Here is a 23,501-nt window from a genome sequence, read left to right as displayed (position 1 = left end):
CAGGTTATCTCAATGTCACTTGTTAAGAAAGAATCCCTGAGTAAATCTTTCTAAGCCATGTTAAATAAATAAATAAGGAAAAAAAATAATAAAGCTTTATATTATGTGCTCCTTAGCCAATTTATTCAATTCACCTACATCTGCAGAGGGTCCATGGGGCATTTATCACTTACAAGGGAAAGGCCAAAAGAAGAGAAAAATATTCTTCGACCCCAAGGCATTTGCTAGTCAATGCCAGAAAAAGAGCAAATTCAATACAGTACAGATAATCCATCATGAGGAATTTAACACTCACAGACGTTAAGTTTGGAAAACCTTATTTGTTAGCAGTTTTCTCAAAAGTGTTGAGACTTTTTGAACAATAAGAAATAGAAACAAAAAAGGGAAAACATAAGAATAAAAGAATCCAAGGGTGCTGATAATAAAACAGAGAAAGTAATTCAAAGCAGAGAAGAACAAGTTTGAAGCAAAGGCATCTATGCAGAAAACTATGCTGTAGCAATCAGAGGCTAGAAGTGGAGACATCATGACAGATAAGAGCTGCAGACAGCTGCAGAAAAAGACCCAATAAGGGACTCCTTGAGCCACAAGGCTAAGGGACAACAACAGACATTACCCAAAGAGATGTTCACTAAAATTACTAGCATTTTAGGAATAAAAGAGGGATTTATTACTCACCCGATTTATACGATTGTTTCCTAAAATAGCATGTAGTAGGGTTTTCTCAAATTCTTCCAACTTCTTGGAACACTTTTTAAGAATATGACTAGATAAGTTATAGTCACTGATCAGACAAGCTAAAGTACCAACAGCTTCTGTCCAAAATCTTGAAAAAGGAAGTTTGGGATTACGGTAAAAAGTGATCAGGCCATCCAGCAATTGAAAAACAGAATCAGAGACTGTGGAAGAGTCTTTTTCAAAGTGGGTTAAGTCTCTTTCAAGATTACCTGATTCTGTCAAGTTCTTTAATTCAAGTAGATATTGCAAGAATTGCATGTGAGAAGACAAAGGATTTTGCAGGATAGCACAAGGTCTTTTCACAAGAGGCAGTGGTGGAAAGTGAGTGGGGGTACAGCTTTCCACAAAGTGCTGGGACAGGTCTGAGGATTCAGTTCTCTGCTCATTCGACAAATCACATCCAGAATCTTCCATAGAAGTTAACGTACTTTCAGAACTCTTAGGTTCCTGAGCCTCCAACTGGGAGGAAACGTATCCTGAAAAATAAAGGAATAGAAGGATTATCTTCATGCAGCTGAAATTTCTTCATGTAAAACTAGCCATTGATACTTATCTTAAAATAAGAAATGAAGTATATAAATACACATTAAGCATTTAACAAGCAGTAGTGTAAAAACTGAGTAAAGAAAAAACTGTGAAAGAAATTGTAAAGATTGTAGAAAAAAGGTCTTTATCTTCATGGGTAGAAAGGTGACTCATTCATGTGTTTTCAGGTCATTATCTCTCATTCAATTACAATGCCATGCTTGAAAGATGCAGAAGAGAAAGCCACAAGACCTGAAGGAGGTCACAGTCTGGTAGTGAATCCAACAGGTAACTACAAAGCAATAAGGTGTACCCAGACATAGAGATTTACTGAGGGAACTATAAAATCAGGAGGGCCATTGAACAGCCTACCTTGTTAGATTAGTGTATCCTGGAAGAGGTCATGATGGAACTACTTATAAAGTAGGAGCTCAAAGTTAAAGTTAGGAGAAGACAGAAGGCAAAAGAATACCATACACCTAAGGGGTAAATGTAAACGCATAAATACAACAGGAAAAATAATAGCATTTGTGTATATGAGGACTCTCCAGTAATTTGATGTTGCTTCCACAGAAAGTATAAGGTAAGAGACTAAGATAAATAATATAGAGGCCAGATCATAAAAGATAATATAAGACATGTTAAGAACCTTACAATTCATCCTGTAAAGTGTAGAGTGAATTTCCGACTTGAATAATATAAGACCCCTTTGGAAAAATTATGCACATACACACATAAAATATCTGATATGCAAATACAAATATGTATAGATATCTACATATCTCTGTATATGTATATCATATATGTGTGTATATATATGTATATACATGTGTATGTACCTGTGTATGTACACATGTGTGTGTATGTGGTATAGATCCATGAAAATATGTCTATAACTTCTAGAATTTCCTCATCTTGGCTGAAAAATACTGCATCTAAAGCTAAATCTAATTACTCCCGGTCACTCTTTGACAGACATGCCATCATAAACACAAACAAAGCTGTGGTTGTTTTTAAAATGATTATCAGTAAAATGCATAAACCAAATTGAAAAGTTCTCATTGAATATTCTAAAGTACACACATATCCATGAAACTAAATATGAGAAATATGGCTGTCAGCAGTGGGAACAGGAATGAGGCACTGAAAGTTGTAATGCAGAAAAATGAAATAGTCTTATTTTAATTTCATCATTCTATTGGCTATAGGAAGGGCTTATTTGAGGAGAACATAATAAAACATTGAGCGATCTAATTGAGGTGAAAAGCACCTCTATTAGTCCCAACATTGGGTGAAGAGTGAAATGAACTAAGCAGCTGCAGTGGAAGAGAAAGAAAAGGACTGACTGGGAAAATAAACACAAAATATCAATATGTAATCTGGAGACCAGCTTACTGACTGAATATGGGCAATGAAGTGAAAGTATGAATAAATGCATTCCATGGTTCTGACTTAGGTGACAAGGTAGATTATGGTGCTGCCAAATGAAATAGTAAAAAGATAGAAGAAATGGCTTAGAAGAGACTATAAAAAGTTCAGGTTTAGTCACATAAATTCTGAGGCAGCTGGAGAAAATCTAGTCAGAGATGATCCTTTAGAAACTGGTCACATAAGCCTAAGACTGGGGAGAAGGTCTAGACTGAAAATGCATTTTGGGAGTTATCAGTGTGTAGATAGCAGAAACTATAAAAATGATTACAATCATTCAGAGAGAGTATGGGCAGTGAGTAAACAAAGGATCAAAAAAGATACCCTGAATAGGATCAGTATTTGAAGGCTGGATAGAGACATAACAGTCATTAAGAACATAGAGAAGGAACAATTTAAAAGGTACAAGAAAAAATGATTGTGTCATAAAAGTCAAGGAAACAGTTTCAAGAAGAGTTACATACATGAAGCAAAAAAATCCACCAAAACAATAGGTTGAAAAAATGTCTGTTGGAATTGCTAATTTAAACAAACAAACAAACAAACAAACACCAGTTACCTCATTCATAGCAGCTTCATCCAGAGCAGTTTTGATCGATTAGACAGGGTGGCAGACAGAGAACTTATTGCAATGGACTAAAGAGTGAATGAGAATAAGGTAAGTGAAGACTGGAAGTGAAGAAAGTAAGTGAAGACTGGAAGTAAGTGAAGAAAGTAAGTGAAGGACACTTCTGAGGACTTAGACCAGGAAAGCATAAAATGGATAGCAACTGCAGACAAATGTGGCATGACAAATTGAGTGAAATGAGCAATTAAAAACAAAGAAAAAAACACAATGGATAAGCAGAGGTTGGAAATATGAGAAAAGAATGGCAGGTGAGACATGGCCCTGGAGAAGATAGGAGACTGAGTTAAGGACCCAGTGGATGGGCTGGGATCTGTAATGCCAAAGTAAACACTTTTCTCTAAGCCGAAGGAAAAAGAATGAAAAAGTATAGGGTTGTGCAGAACTACTATTGGCATACAGGAAGTTAAAGGAGATCTCACCTGACAGTAATATTTTCTTAAAGTTTGAGAAAGGGGGACAGTGGTTGAACAGTGCACAAAAAGAATGGTAAATGTGACATCTTCTACATTCTCCACCATATGGTTCGTAAATCTAATTTGCTGCTCTTGTCCTTCAGAAAAAACGGAAGCTGATGAGGTAGAATTGGAGGATTGAGCTTTAACTTAGAATTCATTCATTTAACAAGTGTCTACTATAACCATCAAAAATGTGCAGATATGTGCTTGCTAATTATCACTACAACTTCTACATGCCATGCTTAAAAGGAGATAATTAAAAGGAGACAATGATAATGCAGAAAGTTCAAAAAGTAGTGGTAACCAGAAAAATGATCTATCAGCAAACAAACTGAACTGCATGTGGCTATTTCTTCCTTTCTTTTTTTTTTTTTTTTTTTTTTTTTTGTGAGATGGAGTCTTGCTCTGTCACCAAGCTGGAGTGAAGTGGCACAATCTTGGCTCACAGAACCTCCACCTCCTGGGTTCAAGTGATTCTCCTGCCTCTGCCTCCCAAGTAGCTGAGACTACAGGCACATGCCACCACACCCAGCTAATTTTTGTATTTTTAGTACAGACAGGGTTTCACCATGTTGGCCAGGATGGTCTCGATCTCTTGACCCTGTGATCCACCCGCCTCGGCCTCCCAAAGTGCTGGGATTACAGGCATGAGCCACCACACCTGTCCTATTTCTATATTAACACAGCCAGATGGACTGATCATTTTAAGTGAATAGACACTGAAAATGACTTCTCAAGACATCAACTTCATTCTTCACATAAATAAAGGGGAAATACGGACTACAGTAATCTAGAAAATTATACTTTTCTTTCATGGAAGTTAAAGTAATTTAAAAAACAGAACAATTGCATTAATCTTAAAGGTAAGCTTAACTTCATGTGTAATTATTTCAACAAAAACTCAGAAAATGAATTCTACCAATGGATAAATTGGGAAGAAAAAAGGTGATGGCCAGTTTTTCTCTTTACTTCTCACTGCCATGCCTTTTGGCAAGCCACATCCACTCCATCTCATCCCCTTCAGGCATGACAAGTACAAATTTGAAAGAGTACCTCTACCAATGTATGCTATGGGGACAGGAATACACAACATTGACCACCTTTCTTACAGGCTGCTTTATTTCTATACCATCAGAAAAATGTCATGAGAGCATATGTTAGAAATGCTAATATGGAAAAACACACAAAGAAGAATCTCCTTTCAGTGCTCTAAAGGAATGCTTTAATGTCACAACAGAGAACTATGCTAGGATTTTACACAATATGGCTCCCAATGTTAAAGTCAAAATATCAAGCTGAATAAAAGAACCTTATATTCATATTTTATTATACAAACTAGCTTCATCAAACAATTCAACTGATATTCACAAAAACCCTGAAAGATATGTTATTTCGATCTCTAATTTGCCAATTAGGAAACGAAGCTCAGCTTGATTAAGAGAACTGAGAAAGAGCCACACAGTGAACAAGTGAAATCATTACATTCCAAGTCCAATCACCTTCCAATGACAGCAAAGAGGCTGTGTGCTCTATTCCAGCTTCTGTACATTTCCATTATAGTGTTCATTGATTTCTAAATGTTATCCACTTGTTTATGAGTTCCTTAAGGCCAGAGGCCCTGTCTCTTGTCATCCTTATGATCTTTTCACTAAACAATAGAATCATCTGTAGCAGACACCTCATCGGGGAAATGCTTAGAGCTGAAACTTGCTGTGGGTTATAACAGGTCTTCTGTCATCTTTAATATTTATAATGAACCATGATCAACTCCTTGGAAAATTATACCAAACCACAACAATTACATAGATAGCCTAGAAAGATGAGATAGAAGGACAGAAATAGAAATAGAGAGAAGGAGAAGGCGGCGGGGGGGAGAGAGAGGAATACAAAGAGGGAGAGAAAGAGAGAGAGAGAGGGAGGGAGGGAGGGAGGGAGGGAGGGAGGGAGGGAGGGAGGGAGGGAGGGAAAGAGAGAAACCAAAAGAATATGGCTATTGCAATAATTATTTAAAATCAGCCAAAAAAAGCCAATAATATGCTTTTTTATAGCATCTACTATTAATAACTTTTATAACCCATAACCAATTTAGTTCTGCTCCTATCTGTCCTCAACGATGAAAACTCTGACAACTACAAATAGCATTTACACTGGAAACCAATGCTTCCATACTGGAAACCACTCACTCCCTAATAAGGTAAATAATAGTGGGCAGCTGTGACTATAGTATGTGTCCTTAGAAGAGAAAAAACATAAATAGGAAAAAAAGTTTTCTTAGAAAAGATTAAATATTTTCAATATTAGTATTAATGGGTTATAATATCTGATAGTAGTCATAAATATTTATTCATAAAGATAAGATTTTTAAGTATCCATTCTTGTTTGAGTAATATACAGCATGGACATAGACTAATATATCCTTGTCCCTTTAAATGGGTCTTTCATAACTACAACCAGATTCTATTCTTTGCTTGTATGACTGAGTTAGACCTCAAAGCATGGCTAAGAAAGCATCATGCCCAAAGGAGAGAAAAGATAATGAAGCCATGCTGGTGCCGCTTTCTGTAATTCCTGTTTTTCCAGGAGACACTAAGGTAAAGCAAAAGTCAAATAAGGTTTCTGCCTTCATTTATTATTGTGCAGACGAGCTTGCGGTAATGTCTCTCCAATTTATTGCACCTATCTGTTTGTCATTAGATTTAATAGAGGTAAAATACACACACACACACACACACACACACACACACACACACACGCACACACCATTCCAGCACAGTTTGACACATTTTGTTTCATGTTTTTTATTATTACATAATTATGGAGATCAGAAATCTAAATTATGCTAAAGTATGCAATCATAACCAAAAGTACATGAAATATCAATTAAACATTATAATAAACACCCAGCACATGGGAGTCAGAGGTGGGCAGATCATGAGGTCAAGAGTTCAAGACCAGCCTGGCCAACATGGTAAAACCCCGTCTCTACTAAAAATACTAAAGTTAGCCGGGTGTGGTGGTGTGTGCCTGTAATCTCAGCTACTCAGGAGGCTGAGGCAGGAGAACTGACTGAACATGGGAGGTGGAGGTTTCAGTAAACCGAGATCGTGCCACTGCACTCCAGCCTGGGTGACACAGTGAGACTCTGTCTTAAAAAAAAAAAAGTATGAATAAACAAAACCTACAGAGTTCATCTACAATATTCTAAGTCCCTCTTACACACTGGATCCCATAGACTTTATATTTCATTTTGCTGAACCCTTAACCCTTACATTTTCTTTCTGTTTTTAAGGTCTACCTTGAACTCATTTACCATTTTAGAGTGGATCTCAAGTATACTTAACAATACTTAAGTTAAGTGTACTTAATTATACTCTATTTATTCACAATCACACCATCTCTTTGTTTTTCTTTTTTTTCAGGACACTGTGTACCACTTGTTGCCCAGGTTGGTCTCAAATCCTGATTCCTGCTCTCAAGGGATCCTTCCACTTCAGCCTCCCAAATCACAGGAATTACAGGTGCCACCAACTGTGCCCAGTCACATGAATTCTTGATACCTTTCTTACTTATTTCTACATTCCCTAACTTACCCATAAAATTAAGCCCATTGATATGGCTTGGTTCTGTGTCCCCATTTAAATCTCATCTCAAACTGTAATACCCACATGTCAAGGGAGAGGCCTGGTGGGAGGTGAATGGATCATGGGGGTGGTTACTGCCATGTCGTTCTCATGACAGTGAGTGAGTTGTCACAAGATCTGGTGGTTTTATAAGGGGCTCTTTCCCCCTTCACTCTCTCTCTCCGCATGTAAGACGTGCCTGCTTTCCCTTCCACCATGATTGTGGGTTCCCTGAGGCCACCCCAGCCATGTGGAAATGTGAGTCAACAGAACCTCTTTTCTTTGTAAATTACCCAGTTTGGGGAAGTTCTTTATAGTAGAGTGAAAATGAATACAAGAAATTGGTACTGCAGAGAGTGGGGTACTGCTATAAAGATAACCTGAAAATGTGGAAGCAACTTTGAAACTGGGTAACAGGCAGAGATTGTAACCATTCTGAGGGTACAGAAGAAGACAGGAAGATGTCAGAAAGTTTGGAACTTCCTAAAGACCTGTCAAATGATTTTGACCAAAATGCTGATAGTGATGCAAACAGTAAAGCCTAGGCTGAGGTGGTCTCAGGTGCAGATGAGGAACTTATTGGGAACTGGAGTAAAAGTAACTCTTGCTATGCTTTAGCAAAGAGACTGGCGGCATTTTGCCTCTGCCGTAGAGATCTTTGGAGCCTTGTTTGTTTGTTTTGAGCTTCACTTATTATTTATTTATTTATTTCTATTATACTTTAAGTTCTGGGGTACATGTGCAGAACATGCAGGTTTGTTACATAGGTACTCACATGCCATGGTGGTTTGCTGCACCCATCAACCCATCATCTACATTAGGTATTTCTCCTAATGCCATCCCCTCCCCAGAACCCCCCTAACCCCCTACAGGACACGGTGTGTGATGTTCCCCTCCCTGTGTCCATGTGCTTTCATTGTTCAACTCCCACTTATGAGTGAGACATGCGGTGTTTGGTTTTCTGCTGATGTGTTAGTTTGCTGAGAAAGATGGTTTCCAGCTTCATCCATGTCCCTGCAAAGGATATGAACTCATCCTTTTTCATGGCTGCACAGTATTCCATGGTGTATATGTGCCACATTTTCTTTGTCCAGTCTATCATTGATGGGTATTTGGGTTGGTTCCAAGTCTTTGCTATTGTGAAAAGTGCCGCAACAAACATACGTGTGCATGTGTCTTTATAGCAGAATGGTTTATAATCCTTTGGGTATATACTCAGTAATGGGATTTCTGGGTCAAATGGTATTTCTGGTTCTAGATCCTTGAGGAATCGACCTACTGTCTTCCACAATGGTTGAACACATTTACACTCCGACCAACAGTATAAAAGCATTCCTATTTCTCCACATCCTCTCCAGCATCTGCTGTTTCCTGACTTTTTAATGATTGCCATTTTAACTGGCGTGAAGTGATATCTCATTGTGGTTTTGATTTGCATTTCTCTAATGATCAGTGATGCTGAGCTTTTTTTCATACGTTTGTTGGCTGCATAAATGCCTTCTTTTGAGAAGTGTCTGTTGAAATCCTTCACCTACTTTTTGATGGGGTTGCTTTCTTTTCTTGTAAATTTGTTTAAGTTATTTGTAGATTCTGGATATTAGCCCTTTGTCAGATGGATAGATTGTAAAAATTTTCTCCCATTCTGTAGGTTGCCTGTTCACTCTGATGATAGTTTCTTCTGCTGTGCAGAAGCTCTTTAGTTTAATTAGATCCCATTTGTCTATTTTGGCTTTTGTTGCCATTGCTTTGGGTGTTTTAGTCATGAAGTCTTTGCCCATGCCTATGTCCTGAATGGTATTGCCTAGGTTTTCTTCTAAGGTTTTTATGGTTTTAGGTCTTACATTTAATTCTTCAATCCATCTTGAGTTAATTTTTGTGTAAGTTGTGAGGAAGAGATCCAGTTTCAGCTTTCTGCATATGGCTAGCCAGTTATCCCAAAACCATTTATTAAATAGGGAATCCTTTCCCCATTTCTTGTTTTTGTCAGGTTTGTCAAAGATCCAATGGTTATAGATGTGTGGCGTTATTTCTGAGGACTCCGTTCTGTTCCACTGGTCTATATATCTGTTTTGGTACCAGTACCATGCTGTTTTGTTTACTGTAGCCTTGTAGTATAGTTGTAGTAGTGTGACGCCTCCAGCTTTGATTTTTTTTGCTTAGGATTGTCTTGGCTATGTGGGCTCTTTTTTGGTTCCAAATGAAATTTAAATTAGTTTTTTTCCAATTCTGTGAAGAAAGTCAGTGGTAGCTTAATGGGGATACACTGAATCTAAAAATTACTTTGGGCATTATGGTCATTTTTGTGATATGATTCTTCCTATCAATGAGCATGGAAAGTTTTTCTATTTGTTTGTGTCTTCTCTTATTTCCTTAAGCAGTGGTTTGTAGTTCTCCTTGAAGAGATCCTTCACATCCCTTGTAAGTTGTATTCCTAGGTATTTTATTCTCTTAGTAGCAATTGTGAATGGGAGTTCACTCATGATTTGGCTCTCTGTCTGTTCTTGGTGTATAAGAATGCTTGTGATTTTTGCACATTGATTTTGTATCCTGAGACTTTGCTGAAGTTGCTTATCAGCTTAAGAGATTTGGGGCTGAGACAATGGGGTTTTCTAAATATACAATCATGTCATCTGCAAACAGAGACAATTTGACTTCCTCTTTTCCTAGGTGAATACCCTTTATTTCTTTCTCCTGCCTGATTGCCCTGGCCAGAACTTCCAATACTATCTTGAATGGGAGTAGTGAGAGAGGGCATCTTTGTCTTGTGTGGATTTTCAAAGGGAATGCCTCTAGTTTTTGCCCATTCAGTATGATATTGGCTGTGGGTTTGTCATAAATAGCTCTTATTATTTTGAGATACGTTCCATCAATACCTAGTTTACTGAGAGTTTTTAGCATGAAGGCTGTTGAATTTTGTTAAAGGCCTTTTCTGGGTCTACTGAGATAATCATGTGTTTTTTGTCATTGGTTCTGTTTATGTGATGGATTATGTTTACTGATTTGTGTATGTTGAACTAGCCTTGTATCCCAAGGATGAAGCCGACTTGATCATGGTGGATAAGCTGTTTGATGATGTGCTGCTGGATTCGGTTTGCCAGTATTTTATTGAGGATTTTCGTGTTGATGTTCATCAGGGATATTGGCCTGAAATTTTCTTTTTTTGTTGTGTCTCTGCCAGGTTTTGGTATCAGGATGATGCTGGCCTCATAAAATGAGTTAGGAAGGATTCCCTGTTTTTCTATTGTTTGGAATAATTTCAGAAGGAATGGTACCAGCTCCTTTTTGTACCTCTGGTAGAATTTGGCTGTTAATCCATCTGGTCCTGGACTTTTTTTGGTTAGTAGGCTATTAATTGCTGCCTCAATTTCAGAACTTGTTATTGGTCATTTCAGGGCTTTGATGTTTTCCTGGTTTAGTCTCGGGAGGGTGTATGTGTTCAGGAACTTATCCATTTCTTCTAGATTTTCTAGTTTATTTGCATAGAGGTTGCAAATTCTCTGTTGGTAGTTTGTATTTCTGTGGGATACATGGTGATATCCCCTTTATCATTTTTTATTGCATCTATTTGATTCTTCTCTCTTTTCTTCTTTATTAGTCTGGCTAGTGGTCTATTTGTTTTCTTGATCTTTTCAAACCACCTCCTGGATTCACCGAGTTTTTTCAAGGGTTTTTTTGGTGTGTGTGTTTCTATCTCCTTCAGTTCTGCTCTGATCTTAGTTATTTCTTGTCTTCTGATAGCTCTTGAATTTGTTTGCTCTTGTTTCTCAGTTCTTTTAATTGTTAGGGTGTCGATTTTAGATCTTTCCTGCTTTCTCTTGTGGGCATTTAGTGCTATACATTTCTCTCTACACACTGTTTTAAATGTGACTCAGAGATTCTGGCACGTTTTGTCTTTGTTCTTATTGGTTTCAAAGAACATCTTTATTTCTGCCTTCATTTCATTATTTACCCAGTAGTCATTCAGAAGCAGGTTGTTCAGTTTCCATGCAGTTGTGCAGTTTTGAGTGAGTTTCTTAATCCTGAGTTCTAATTTGATTGTACTGTGGTATGAGAGACTGTTTGTTATGATTTCCCTTCTTTTGCATTTGCTAAGTAGTGTTTTACTTCCAATTATGTGGTCAATTTTAGAGTAAGTATGATGTGGTGCTGAGAAGAATATATATTCTGTTGATTTGGGGTGGAGAGTCCTGTAGATGTCTGTTAGGTCTGCTTGGTCCAGAGCTAAGTTCAAGTCCTGGATATCCCTGTTAATTTTTTGTCTCATTGATCTGTCCAATATTGACAGTGGGGTGTTGAAGTCTCCCACTATTATTGTGTGGGAGTCTAAGTCTCTTTGTAGGTCACTAAGAACTTGCTTTATGACTCTGGGTGCTCCTGTACTGGCTGCATATATATTTAGGATAATTAGCTCTTCTTGTTGTATTGGTCCCTTTACCATTATGTAATGGCCTTCTTTGTCTCTTTGATCTTTGTTGGTTTAAAGTCTGTTTTATCAGAGACTAGGATTGCAATACCTGCTTTCTTTGGTTTCCATTTGCATGGTAAATATTCCTCCATCCCTTTATTTTGAGCCTATGTGTGTCTTTGCATGTGGGATGGGTCTCCTGAATACAACACACCAATGGGTCTTGACTCTTTATCCAGTTTGCCAGTCTGTGTCATTTAACTGGGGCATTTAGCCCTTTTACATTTAAGGTTAATATTGTTATGTGTGAATTTGATCATGCCACTATGATGCTAGCTGTTTCTTTTGCCCGTTAGTTGATGCAGTTTCTTCACAGCATCGATAGTCTTTACAATTTGGTATGTTTTTTGCAGTGACTGGTACCAGTTGTTCCTTTCCATGTTTAGCGCTTCATTCAGGAGCTCTCGTAAGGTAGGCTTGGTGATGACAAAAATCTCTCAGCATTTGCTTGTCTGTAAAGAATTTTATTTCTCCTTCGCTTATGAAGCTCAGTGTGGCTGGATATGAAATTCTGGGTTGAAAATTCTTTTCTTTAAGAATGTTGAATATTGGCCCCCACTCTCTTCTGGCTTGTAGGATTTCTGCAGAGAGATCTGCTGTTAGTCTGGTGGGCTTCTGTTTGTGGGTAACCCAACCTATCTTTCAGGCTGCGCTTAACATTTTTTCCCTCATTTCAACCTTGGTGAATCTGATGATTATGTGTCTTGGGGTTGCTCTTACTCAGGAGTATCTTTGTGGTGTTCTCTGTATTTCCTGAATTTGAATGTTGGCCTGCCTTGCTAGTTTGGGGAAGTTCTCCTCGCTAATAGCCTGAAGATTGTTTTCCAACTTGGTTCCATTCTCCCAGTCTCTTTCAGGTATGCCAATCAAGCTTAGATGTGTTCTTTTCACATAGGCCCATATTTCTTGGAGGCTTTGTTTGTTTCTTTTCATTCTTTTTTCTCTAATCTTGTTTTCTCACTTTATTTCATTGAGTTGATCGTCAATCTCTGATATCCTTTCTTCCGCTTGATCAGTTCGGCTATTGATACTTGTGTATGCTTCACGAAGTTCTCATGCTGTGTTTTTCAGCTCCATCAGGTCATTTATGTTCTTCTCTAAACTGGCTGTTCTAGTAAGCAATGAATCTAACCTTTTATCAAGGTTCTCAGCTTCCTTGCATAGGGTTAGAACATGCTCCTTTAGCTTGGAGGAGTTTATTACCCACCTTCTGAAGCCTACTTCTATCATTCATCAAACTCATTCTCTGTTCAGTTTTCTTCTCTTGCTGTTGAGGAGTTGTGATCCTTTGGAGGAGAAGAGGTGTTCTGGTTTTTGGAATCTTCAGCTTTTTTGCACTGGTTTCTCCCCATCTTCATGGATTTATCTACCTTTGGTCTTTGAAGTCACTGACCTTCTGCTGGGGTCTCTGAGTGGGCATCTTTTTATTTGATGTTGATACTATTCCTTTCTGTTTGTTAGTTTTCCTTCTAACAGTCAGGCCCCTCTGCTGCAGGTCTGTTGGAGTTTGCTGGAGGTCCACTCCAGACCCTGTTTTCCTGGGTATCACCGGCAGAGGCTGGAGAACAGCAAAGATTGCTGCCTGTTCCTTTCTCCGGAAGCTTCATCCCAGAGGGGCATCTGCCAGATGCTAGCCAGAGCTCTCCTGTATGACATGTCTGTCGGCCCCTACAGGGAACTTTGAACTTGAAAGAGGTGACTTAGAGAATCTAGATGAAGAAATTTCAAAGCAGCAAAGCATTCAAGAGGTGACAGAGCATAAAAGTTTAGAAAATTTGCAGCCTGACCATGTCTTAGAAAAGAAAAACCTATTTTCTTGGGAGAAATTCAAGCCAGCTGCAGAAATTTACATAAATAATGAGGAGTCTAATGTTAATCTCCAAGACAATGGGGAAAATGTCTCCACGGATGTCAGAGACCTTTAATGCAGCCCCTCCAATCACGGGCCCCCAGGCCTAGTAGGATGAAATGGCTTCCTGGGCTAGGCCCAGGACCACACTCCTGCTCTGTGCAGCCTAGGGACTTGGTGCCCTGTATCCCAGCTGCTCCAGCTCCAGTTGTAGCTGAAAGGGGCCACAGTAAAGCTTGGGCTATTGCTTCAGTGGGTGTAAACCCCAAGCAGCTTCCACATGGTGTTGGGCCTGCAGTTGCACAGAATTCAACAATTAAGGTTTGGAAACCACTGACTAGATTTCAGAGGATGTATGGAAATGTCTGGATGTCCAGGCAGAAGTCTGCTGCAGGGGGAGAGGCCTCATGGAGAGCCACTGCTATGGCAGTGAGGAAGGCAAACGTGGGGTTGGAGCCACAGCACAGTCCCCACTGGGGCACTGCCTAGTGAAACTGAGAGAAGAGGGCTACCGTCCCCCAGACCCCAGAATAGTAGATCCACCAACAGCTTGCACTGTGCACCTGGAAAAGCCATGGGCGCTCAATGCTACCCTGTGACGGAGCTGCCAAAGGCCATGGGCACCCCTTGCATCAGCAGATGCAAGACATGGTGTCAAAGGAGATCATTTCAGCCCTTTAGGAATTGACTACCCCACTGGATTCTGCACTTGCATGGGGCCTGTAGCCCCCTTTGTTTTGGCCAATTTCTCCCATTTGGAACAGGAGCATTTACCCAATGCCTGTACCCCCATTGTATCTTGGAAGTAACTAAGCAGCTTTTGATTTTACAGGTAAATAGGTAAAAGGGACTTGCCTTGTCTCAGATGGGACTTTGGACTGTGAATTTTTTAGTATTGCTAAAATGGGTTAAGACTTTGGGGGACTGTTGCAAAGGGATGATTGTGTCTTAAAATATGAGAAGAATATGAGACTTGAGAGGGACCAGTGGTGGAATAATACGGTTTGGCTCTGTGTCCCCACCCAAATCTCAATGTATCAAGGGAGGGACCTGGCAGAAGATGACTGGATCATAGGGGTGGTTTCCCCTAAGCTGTTCTCATGATACTAAGTGGGTTCTCATGAGATCTGATGGTTTTATAAGGGGCTCTTCCCCCTTTGCTCTCTCTCTCACCTGCTGCCCTGTAACACATGACTGTGTCCCCTTCCACCATGACTGTGGGTTTCCTGAGGGCTCCCTAGCCATTTGGAACTGTGAGTCAATTAAATCTCTTTTCTTTGTAAATTATACAGTCTCCAGGCAGTCCTTTTTTTTTTTTTAGATGGAGTCTTGAGTCTTGCTCTGTTGCCTAGGCTGAAGTGCAGTGGCACAATCTCGGCTCACTACAATCTCTGCTTCCTGGGTTCAAGTGCTTCTCCTGCCTAAACCTCCCTAGTAGCTGGGATTACAGGTGTGTGCCACCATGCCCAGTAAATTTTTGCATTTTTAGTAGAGATGAGGTTTCACCATGTTAGTCAGGCTGGTCTTGAACTCCTGATATCAGGTGATCCGCCCGCCTCAGCCTCCCAAAGTGCTGGGATTACAGACATGAGCCACCGCACCCAGCCTCAGGCAGTTCTTTATAGCAGTGTGAAAATGAAATAATACACTCATAGAACCAAATGTCAAAAGGGTAATTTTTTTCTGAACTCTCTACAAGCTCATAAACTTTATATAACTGAACAAATCATCTTCATGCATCGCACATAAAAACACACAATTTATGTTTGCCCTACGTGTTGTCCATTTCAGCTAATATTGTGGCTATCCCTCCTGTCACTAGGGCCAGAGTAAAAAATCATCCTTGGCTCCTTTCTCTCTTTTACCCTCCACATACAGTGAAAGCACTATGTTATCCTGATTCTAAATTTGACACATTTATTAGGGTTTTTCAGAGAAACCGAAATATATATATATGTATTCATACACATACACATACACACACACACACACACGCCATATATTTTAAGAAACTGACTTAAGCAATTGGCTGAAGCAAGCATGGAGGCTGAGAAGTACCAAAATCTGCAGTCAGCAAGCTGGAGACCCAGGATACTGTAAGTTGTACTCCAAAAACCGGCAGACTTAAGACCCAAGAGCTGATGTTGCAGTTTGAGTGTGAAAGCAGGATAAAAGCCATGTCCCAGCTCAAGGCATTCGAGCAAGAGGAGTACCCCCCTTACTTAAGGAAGGGTTAACTTTTTTGTTTCAACTCAGGGCTTCCACTTATTGGATGAGGCCAACCTACATTTCGGAGGTAATCTGCTTTACTCAGCCTACCAGTTCAAATAATCTTATCCGAAAACACATTTAAAAACACACTGAATGTGTCTATTTGATTCTTCTCTCTTTTCTTGTTTATTAGTCTTGTTAGCGGTCTATCAATTTTGTTGATCCTTTGAAAAAACCGGCTCCTGGATTCATTAATTTTTTGAAGGGTTTTTTGTGTCTCTATTTCCTTCAGTTCTGCTCTGATTTTAGTTATTTCTTGCCTGCTGCTAGCTTTTGAATACGTTTGCTCTTGCTTTTCTAGTTCTTTTAATTGTGATGTTAGGGTGTCAATTTTGGATCTTTCCTGCTTTCTCTTGTGGGCATTTAGTGCTATAAATTTCCCTCTACACACTGCTTTGAATGTGTCCCAGAGATTCTGGTATGTTGTATCTTTGTTCTCGTTGGTTTCAAAGAACATCTTTATTTCTCCCTTCATTTCATTATGTACCCAGTAGTCATTCAGGAGGAGGTTGTTCACTTTCCATGTAGTTGAGCAGTTTTGAGTGAGTTTCTTAATCCTGAGTTCTAGTTTGATTGCACTGTGGTCTGAGAGACAGTTTGTTATAATTTCTGTTCTTTTACATTTGCTGAGGAGTGCTTTACTTCCACCTATGTGGTCAATTTTAGAATAGATGTGGTGTGGTGCTGAAAAAAATGCATATTCTGTTGATTTGGGATGGAGAGTTCTGTAGATGTCTATTAGGTCCGCTTGGTGCAGAGCTGAGTTCAATTCCTGGGTATCCTTGTTAACTTTCTGTCTCATTGATCTGTCTAATGTTGACAGTGGGGTGTTAAAGTCTCCCATTATTAATGTGTGGGAGTCTAAGTCTCTATGTAGGTTGCTCAGGACTTGCTTTATGAATCTGGGTGCTCCTGTATTGGGTGCAGATATATTTAGGATAGTTAGCTCTTCTTGTTGAATTGATCCCTTTACCATTATGTAATGGCCTTCTTTGTCTCTTTTGATCTTTGTTGGTTTAAAGTCTGTTTTATCAGAGACTAGGATTGCAATCCCTGCCTTTTTTTGTTTTCCATTTGCTTGGTAGGTCTTCCTCCAACCCTTTATTTTGAGCCTATGTGTGTCTCTGCACCTGAGATGGGTTTCCTGAATACAGCACACTGATGGGTCTTGACTCTTTATCCAATTTGCCAGTCTGTGTCTTTTAATTGGAGCATTTAGTCCATTTACATTTAAAGTTAATATTGTTATATGTGAATTTGATCCTGTCATTATGATGCTAGCTGGTTATTTTGCTCTTTAGTTGATGCAGTTTCCTCCTAGCCTGGATGGTCTTTACAATTTCGCATGATTTTGCAGTGGCTGGTACTGGTTGTTCCTTTCCATGTTTAGTGCTTCCTTCAGGAGCTCTTTTAGGGCAGGCATGGTGGTGACAAAATCTCTTAGCATTTGCTTCTCTGTAAAGTATTTTATTTCTCCTTCACTTATGAAGCTTAGTTTGGCTGGATATGAAATTCTGGGTTGAAAATTCTTTTCTTGAAGAATGTTGAATATTGGCCCCCACTCTCTTCTGCCTTGTAGGGTTTCTGCCAAGAGATCCGCTGTTAGTCTGATGGGCTTCCCCTTGTGGGTAACCCGACCTTTCTCTCTGGCTGCCCTTAACATTTTTTTCTTCATTTCAACTTTGGTGAATCTGACAATTACGTGTCTTGGAGTTGCTCTTCTCGAGGAGTATCTTTGTGACATTCTCTGTATTTCCTGAATGTGAATGTTGGCCTGCCTTGCTAGATTGGGGAAGTTCTACTGGATAATATCCTGAGGAGTGTTTTCCAACTTGGTTCCATTCTCCCCGTCACTTTCAGGTACACCAATCAGACGTAGATTTTGTCTTTTCACATAGTCCCATATTTCTTGGAGGCTTTGTTCGTTTCTTTTTATTCTTTTTTCTCTAAACTTCTCTTCTCGCTTCATTTCATTCATTTCATCTTCCATCACTGATACCCATTCTTCCAGTTGATTGCATCAGCCCTGAGGCTTCTGCATTCTTCACGTAGTTCTCAAGCCTTGGCTTTCAGCTCCATCAGCTCTTTTAAGTACTTCTCTGTATTGGTTATTCTAGTTATACATTCGTCTAAATTTTTTTCAAAGTTTTTAACTTCTTTGCCTTTGGTTTGAATTTCCTCCTGTAGCTCGGAGTAGTTTGATCATCTGAAGACTTCTTCTCTCAACTCGTCAAAGTCATTATCCGTCCAGCTTTGTTCCATTGCTGGTGAGGAACTGCATTCCTTTGGAGGAGGAGAGGTGCTCTGCTTTTTAGAGTTTCCAGTTTATCTGCTCTGTTTTTTCTCCATCTTTGTGGTTTTATCTACTTTTGGTCTTTGATGATGGTGATGTACAGATGGGTTTTTGGTGTGGATGTCCTTTCTGTTTATTAGTTTTCCTTCTAACAGACAGGACCCTCAGCTGCAGGTCTGTTGGAGTTTGCTAGAGGTCCACTCCAGACCTGTTTGCCTGGGTATCAGCAGCAGTGGCTGCAGAACAGCAGATTTTCATGAACCGCGAATGCTGCTGTCTGATCTTTCCTCTGGAAGTTTTGTCTCAGAGGAGTACCCGGCCATGTGAGGTGTCAGTCTGCCCCTACTGGGGGGTGCCTCCCAGTTAGGCTGCTCAGGGGTCAGGGACCCACTTGAGGAGGCAGTCTGCCCGTTCTCAGATCTCCTGCTGCGTGCTGGGAGAACCACTGCTATCTTCAAAGCTGACAGACAGGGACATTTAAGTAAGTCCCTGTTTGCAGATGACATGATTGTATATCTAGAAAACCCCATTGTCTCAGCCCAAAATCTCCTTAAGCTGATAAGCACCTTCAGCAAAGTCTCAGGATACAAAATCAATGTACAAAAATCACAAGCATTCTTATACACCAATAACAGACAAACAGAGAGCCAAATTATGAGTGAACTCCCATTCACAATTGCTTCAAAGAGAGTAAAATACCTAGGAATCCAACTTACAAGAGATGTGAAGGACCTCTTCAAGGAGAACTACAAACCACTGCTCAAGGAAATAAAAGAGGATACAAACAAATGGAAGAACATTCCATGCTCATGGGTAGGAAGAATCAATATCATGAAAATGGCCATACCACCCCAGGTAATTTATAGATTCAATGCTATCCCCATCAAGCTACCAATGACTTTCTTCACAGAGTTGGAAAAAACTACTTTCAAGTTCATATGGAACCAAAAAAGAGCCCCCATCGCCAAGTAAATCCTAAGCCAAAAGAACAAACCTGGAGGCATCACGCTACCTGACTTCAAACTATACTACAAGGCTACAGTAACCAAAACAGCACAGTACTGGTACCAAAACAGAGATATAGATCAATGGAACAGAACAGAGCCCTAAGAAATGACGCCGCATATCTACAACTATCTGATCTTTGACAAACCTGAGAAAAACATGCAATGGGGAAAGGATTCCCTATTTAATAAATGGTGCTGGAAAAACTGGCTAGCCATATGTAGAAAGCTGAAACTGGATCCCTTCCTTACACCTTATAGAAAAATTAATTCAAGATGGATTAAAGACTTAAACGTTAGACCTAAAACCATAAAAACCCTAGAAGAAAACCTAGGCATTACCATTCAGGACATAGGCATGGGCAAGGACTTCAGGTCTAAAACACCAAAAGCAATGGCAACAAAAGCCAAAATTGACAAATGGGATCTAACTAAACTAGAGAGCTTCTGCACAGCAAAAGAAACTACCATCAGAGTGAATAGGCAACCTACAAAATGGGAGAAAATTTTCGCAAACTACTCATCTCACCAAGGGGCTAATATCCAGAATCTACAATGAACTCAAATAAATTTACAAGAAAAAACAAACAACCCCATCAAAAAGTGGGCAAAGGACATGAACAGACACTTCTCAAAAGAAGACATTTATGCAGCCAAAAAACACAGGAAAAAATGCTCACCATCACTGGCCATCAGAGAAATGCAAATCAAAACCACAATGAGATACCATCTCACACCAGTTAGAATGGTGATCATTAAAAAGTCAGGAAACAACAGGCGCTGGAAAGGATGTGGAGAAATAGGAACACTTTTACCCTGTTGGTGGGACTGTAAACTAGTTCAACCATTGTGGAAGTCAGTGTGGTGATTCCTCAGGGATCTAGAACTAGAAATACCATTTGACCCAGCCATCCCATTACTGGGTATATACCCCAAAGGACTATAAATCATGCTGCTATAAAGACATGTGCACACATATGTTTATTGTGGCACTATTCACAATAGCAAAGACTTGGAACCAAGCCAAATGTCCAACAATGATAGACTGGATCAAGAAAATGTGGCACATATACACCATGGAATACTATGCAGCCATAAAAAAGGATGAGTTCATGTCCTTTGTAGGGACATGGATGAAATTGGAAATCATCATTCTCAGTAAACTGTCGCAAGGACAAAAAACCAAACACCGCATGTTCTCACTCATAGGTGGGAACTGAACAATGAGAACACATGGACACAGGAAGGGGAACATCACACTCTGGGGACTGTTGTGGGGTGGGGGGAGGGGCGAGGGATAGCATTAGGAGATATGCCTAATGCTAAATGACGAGTTAATGGGTGCAGCACACCAGCATGGCACATGTGTACATATGTAACTAACCTGCACATTGTGTACATGTACCTTAAAACTTAAAGTATAATAATAATAAATTAAAAATTAAAATTAAAATTAAAAAACACACAGAATGATGTTGGATCAAACATCTGGATACTTCATGACCCATCAAGTGGACATATAAAATTAACTGTCATAACATATGTATCTGAATCTGTCCTTCCCTAGTCCCTTCCACTACTTTAATCCACACCATTATGATCTCTTGAACGGATTACCACAATTATCTCACCTAGCTGATTACTGCCTTCTGGTTCTGTTCTCCTCTAGGCCACACTCTAGACCAATCAGGGAGTCACCCTTCTAAAATACTACTTTGATAACAGAAATTCTCTCCTTAAAATCTCCCACAGGCTACCCATACCTTACAGGACAGAGTTCTCCATGTTCCTCAGTTTTGCCCAGAAAGCCTTTCACTGTGTGGCCCCTTCCTCCTTCTCCAGCCTTCCCTCTACTCTTATCCTTATTTACATGCAAGCAACTTTAAATTCCTTATGGTTCACCAAAACATGCCATGCTAATTAACATAACTGCACAAGTTTTTTCCCATCTGGCGTGTTTCTTATACCATAATCCAGATGTGTACTGATTCTTCAAACCCTGCATCAAATTTTCTGTGAAACCATCCCTGCTCTCTCCAGACAAAGAAAGTATCTCCCCTGTCTATGCTATCTTGTACCTTACATATAATTATATTACTACACTCATTAACCTGTTTTAAGGGTTTTAGTGACTCCCTATTGTAAGGAGGAGGTTCTTCAGGGCAGACACAGAGTTTATTTTGTGGGTATTTCTGTTGTTTGATGCCTGCTCTCCTACATAATTGGTGGTCTGAATACATATTATATATATATATATTTTTCAAAATATATATGTTCAACATTATTTATAAATATATAAATATGTGTGTGTCTATACAGATAAACAAAGGGTGAGATCAAATAAAATCTCTTCAAATGCACTGAAATAACATCACAGGTATACATAATTTGTTAGTACCATCTATGATTTCCTAGCATTAATAATAATCACTCACATATACAGATGCCTTAAATTCGACTACTTAAAAGCAATGTTTATGCCACCTGGTGGTCAAACAGGAAATGCTATTTTAAAATATTTCATAATTCATATTGTGATATGAGTGTTTCAGTTTAAAGCAATTGACTTCTGCCTCTAGAAGGATATATTTTAGCACATTGCAAAGCATTTTTGAGAAATGGTGACAAAGAAAAGGCTTCAATTGCAGTAATAGTGGGAGACTTCAGCACCCCACTGACAGTATTAGACAGATCATTGAAGCAAAAAATTAACAAAGATATTGAGGACCCAACTCATCACTGGATCAAATGGACCTGATAGACATCTACAGAACTCTCTACCTCAAAACAACAGAATGTACATTCTTCTCATCCTCATGTGCCACCACATGGCACATACTCTAAAATCGATCACATAATCAAACATAAAAAACTCCTCAGCAAATGCAAAAGAACTGAAATCATAACAGCCATTCTCTCAGACCACAGTGTAATTAAAATAGAATTCAAGAATAAGAAAATAACTCAAAACCATACAATTACATAAAAAGTGAATAACCTGCTCCTGAATGACTTTGGGGTAAATAATGCAATTAAGGTAGAAATCAATAAATTGTTTGAAACTAATGAGAACAAAGATACAACATAACAGGATCTCTGGGACACAGCTAAGGCAGGGTTAGGAGGAAAAATTATAGCATTAAACATCCACATCAGAAAGTTAGAAAGATCTCAATTTAATAACCTAACATCAAAACTAACAGAATTAGAGAACCAAGAGCCAAGCAATCCCAAAGCTAGCAGAAGACAAGAAATAATCAAAATCAAAGCTGAACTAAAAGACATTGAGACACAAAAAAATTCAAAAGATCAACAAATCCAGGAGTTGGTTTTCGTATTTTTTTTTTTTTAATTCTAAGTTCTGGGATACATGTGCAGAACGTGCAGGTTTGTTACATAGGTATACACGTGCCATAGTGGTTTGCTGTACCTATCAACCCGTCATCTAGGTTTCAAGCATGCATTAAGTATTTGTCCTAGTGGTGTCCCTCCCCTTGCTCCCCACCCCTGACAGGCCCAGTGTGTGATGTTCCCCTCCCTGTGTACACAGGTTCTCATTGTTCAACTTCCACTTATGAGTGAGAACATGCAGTGCTTGGTTTTCTGTTCTGTATTAGTCCGGTGAGAATGACAGCTTCCAGGTTCATCCATGTCCCTGCAAAGGACATGAACTCATTCTATTCTATGGCTGCATAGTATTCCATGGTGTGTATGTGCCAACAAGCAATGGGGACAGGATTCCCTATTTAATAAATAGTGCTGGGAAAACTGATTAGCCATATGCAGAAAACTGAAACTGGACCTCTTCCTTACACCTAACACAAAAAATTAACTCAAGATGGGTTAAAGACTTAAAGGTAAAACTCAAAACCAAAAAAACCCTAGAAGAAAACTTAGGCAATACCATTCAGGATATGGGCATGGGCAAAGACTTCATGACCAAAACACCAAAAGCTATTGCAACGAAAGCCAAAATTGATGAATGGGATCTAATTAAACTAAAGAGCTGGACAGCAAAAGAAATTATCATCATAGTGAACAGGGAACTGACAGAATGGGAGAAAATTTTTACAATCTACCCATCTGACAAAGATCTAATATCCAGAGTCTACAAGGAATTTAAATTTACAAGAAAAAAACAACCCCATCAAAAAGTGGGCAAAGGATATGAAGAGACACTTTTCAAAAGAAGACATTTATGTGGCCAAGAAACATATGAAAAAAA

The 23,501-nt window shown here is 39.2% G+C and overlaps 1 protein-coding gene across 2 annotated transcripts in view; it reads right to left on the bottom strand.

Annotated features, from left to right (window-relative positions):
• Window positions 1-23,501, bottom strand: part of MEI4 (meiotic double-stranded break formation protein 4) — a 269,256-nt gene that overhangs the window by 166,320 nt on the left and 79,435 nt on the right. For both annotated transcript variants that reach the window (XM_008975281.6, XM_055113905.2), the window contains exon 3: window positions 679-1,214. In XM_008975281.6, the coding sequence (XP_008973529.1) occupies window positions 679-1,214 (536 nt within the window). The remainder of the gene's footprint in view (window positions 1-678; window positions 1,215-23,501) is intronic.

Source organism: Pan paniscus, chromosome 5 (genome assembly GCF_029289425.2).
Source record: "Pan paniscus chromosome 5, NHGRI_mPanPan1-v2.0_pri, whole genome shotgun sequence".
Lineage (NCBI taxonomy): Eukaryota > Metazoa > Chordata > Mammalia > Primates > Hominidae > Pan > Pan paniscus.
Note: the sequence above shows the minus strand (reverse complement) of the source record. Positions and strands in the feature narration are given on the sequence as shown.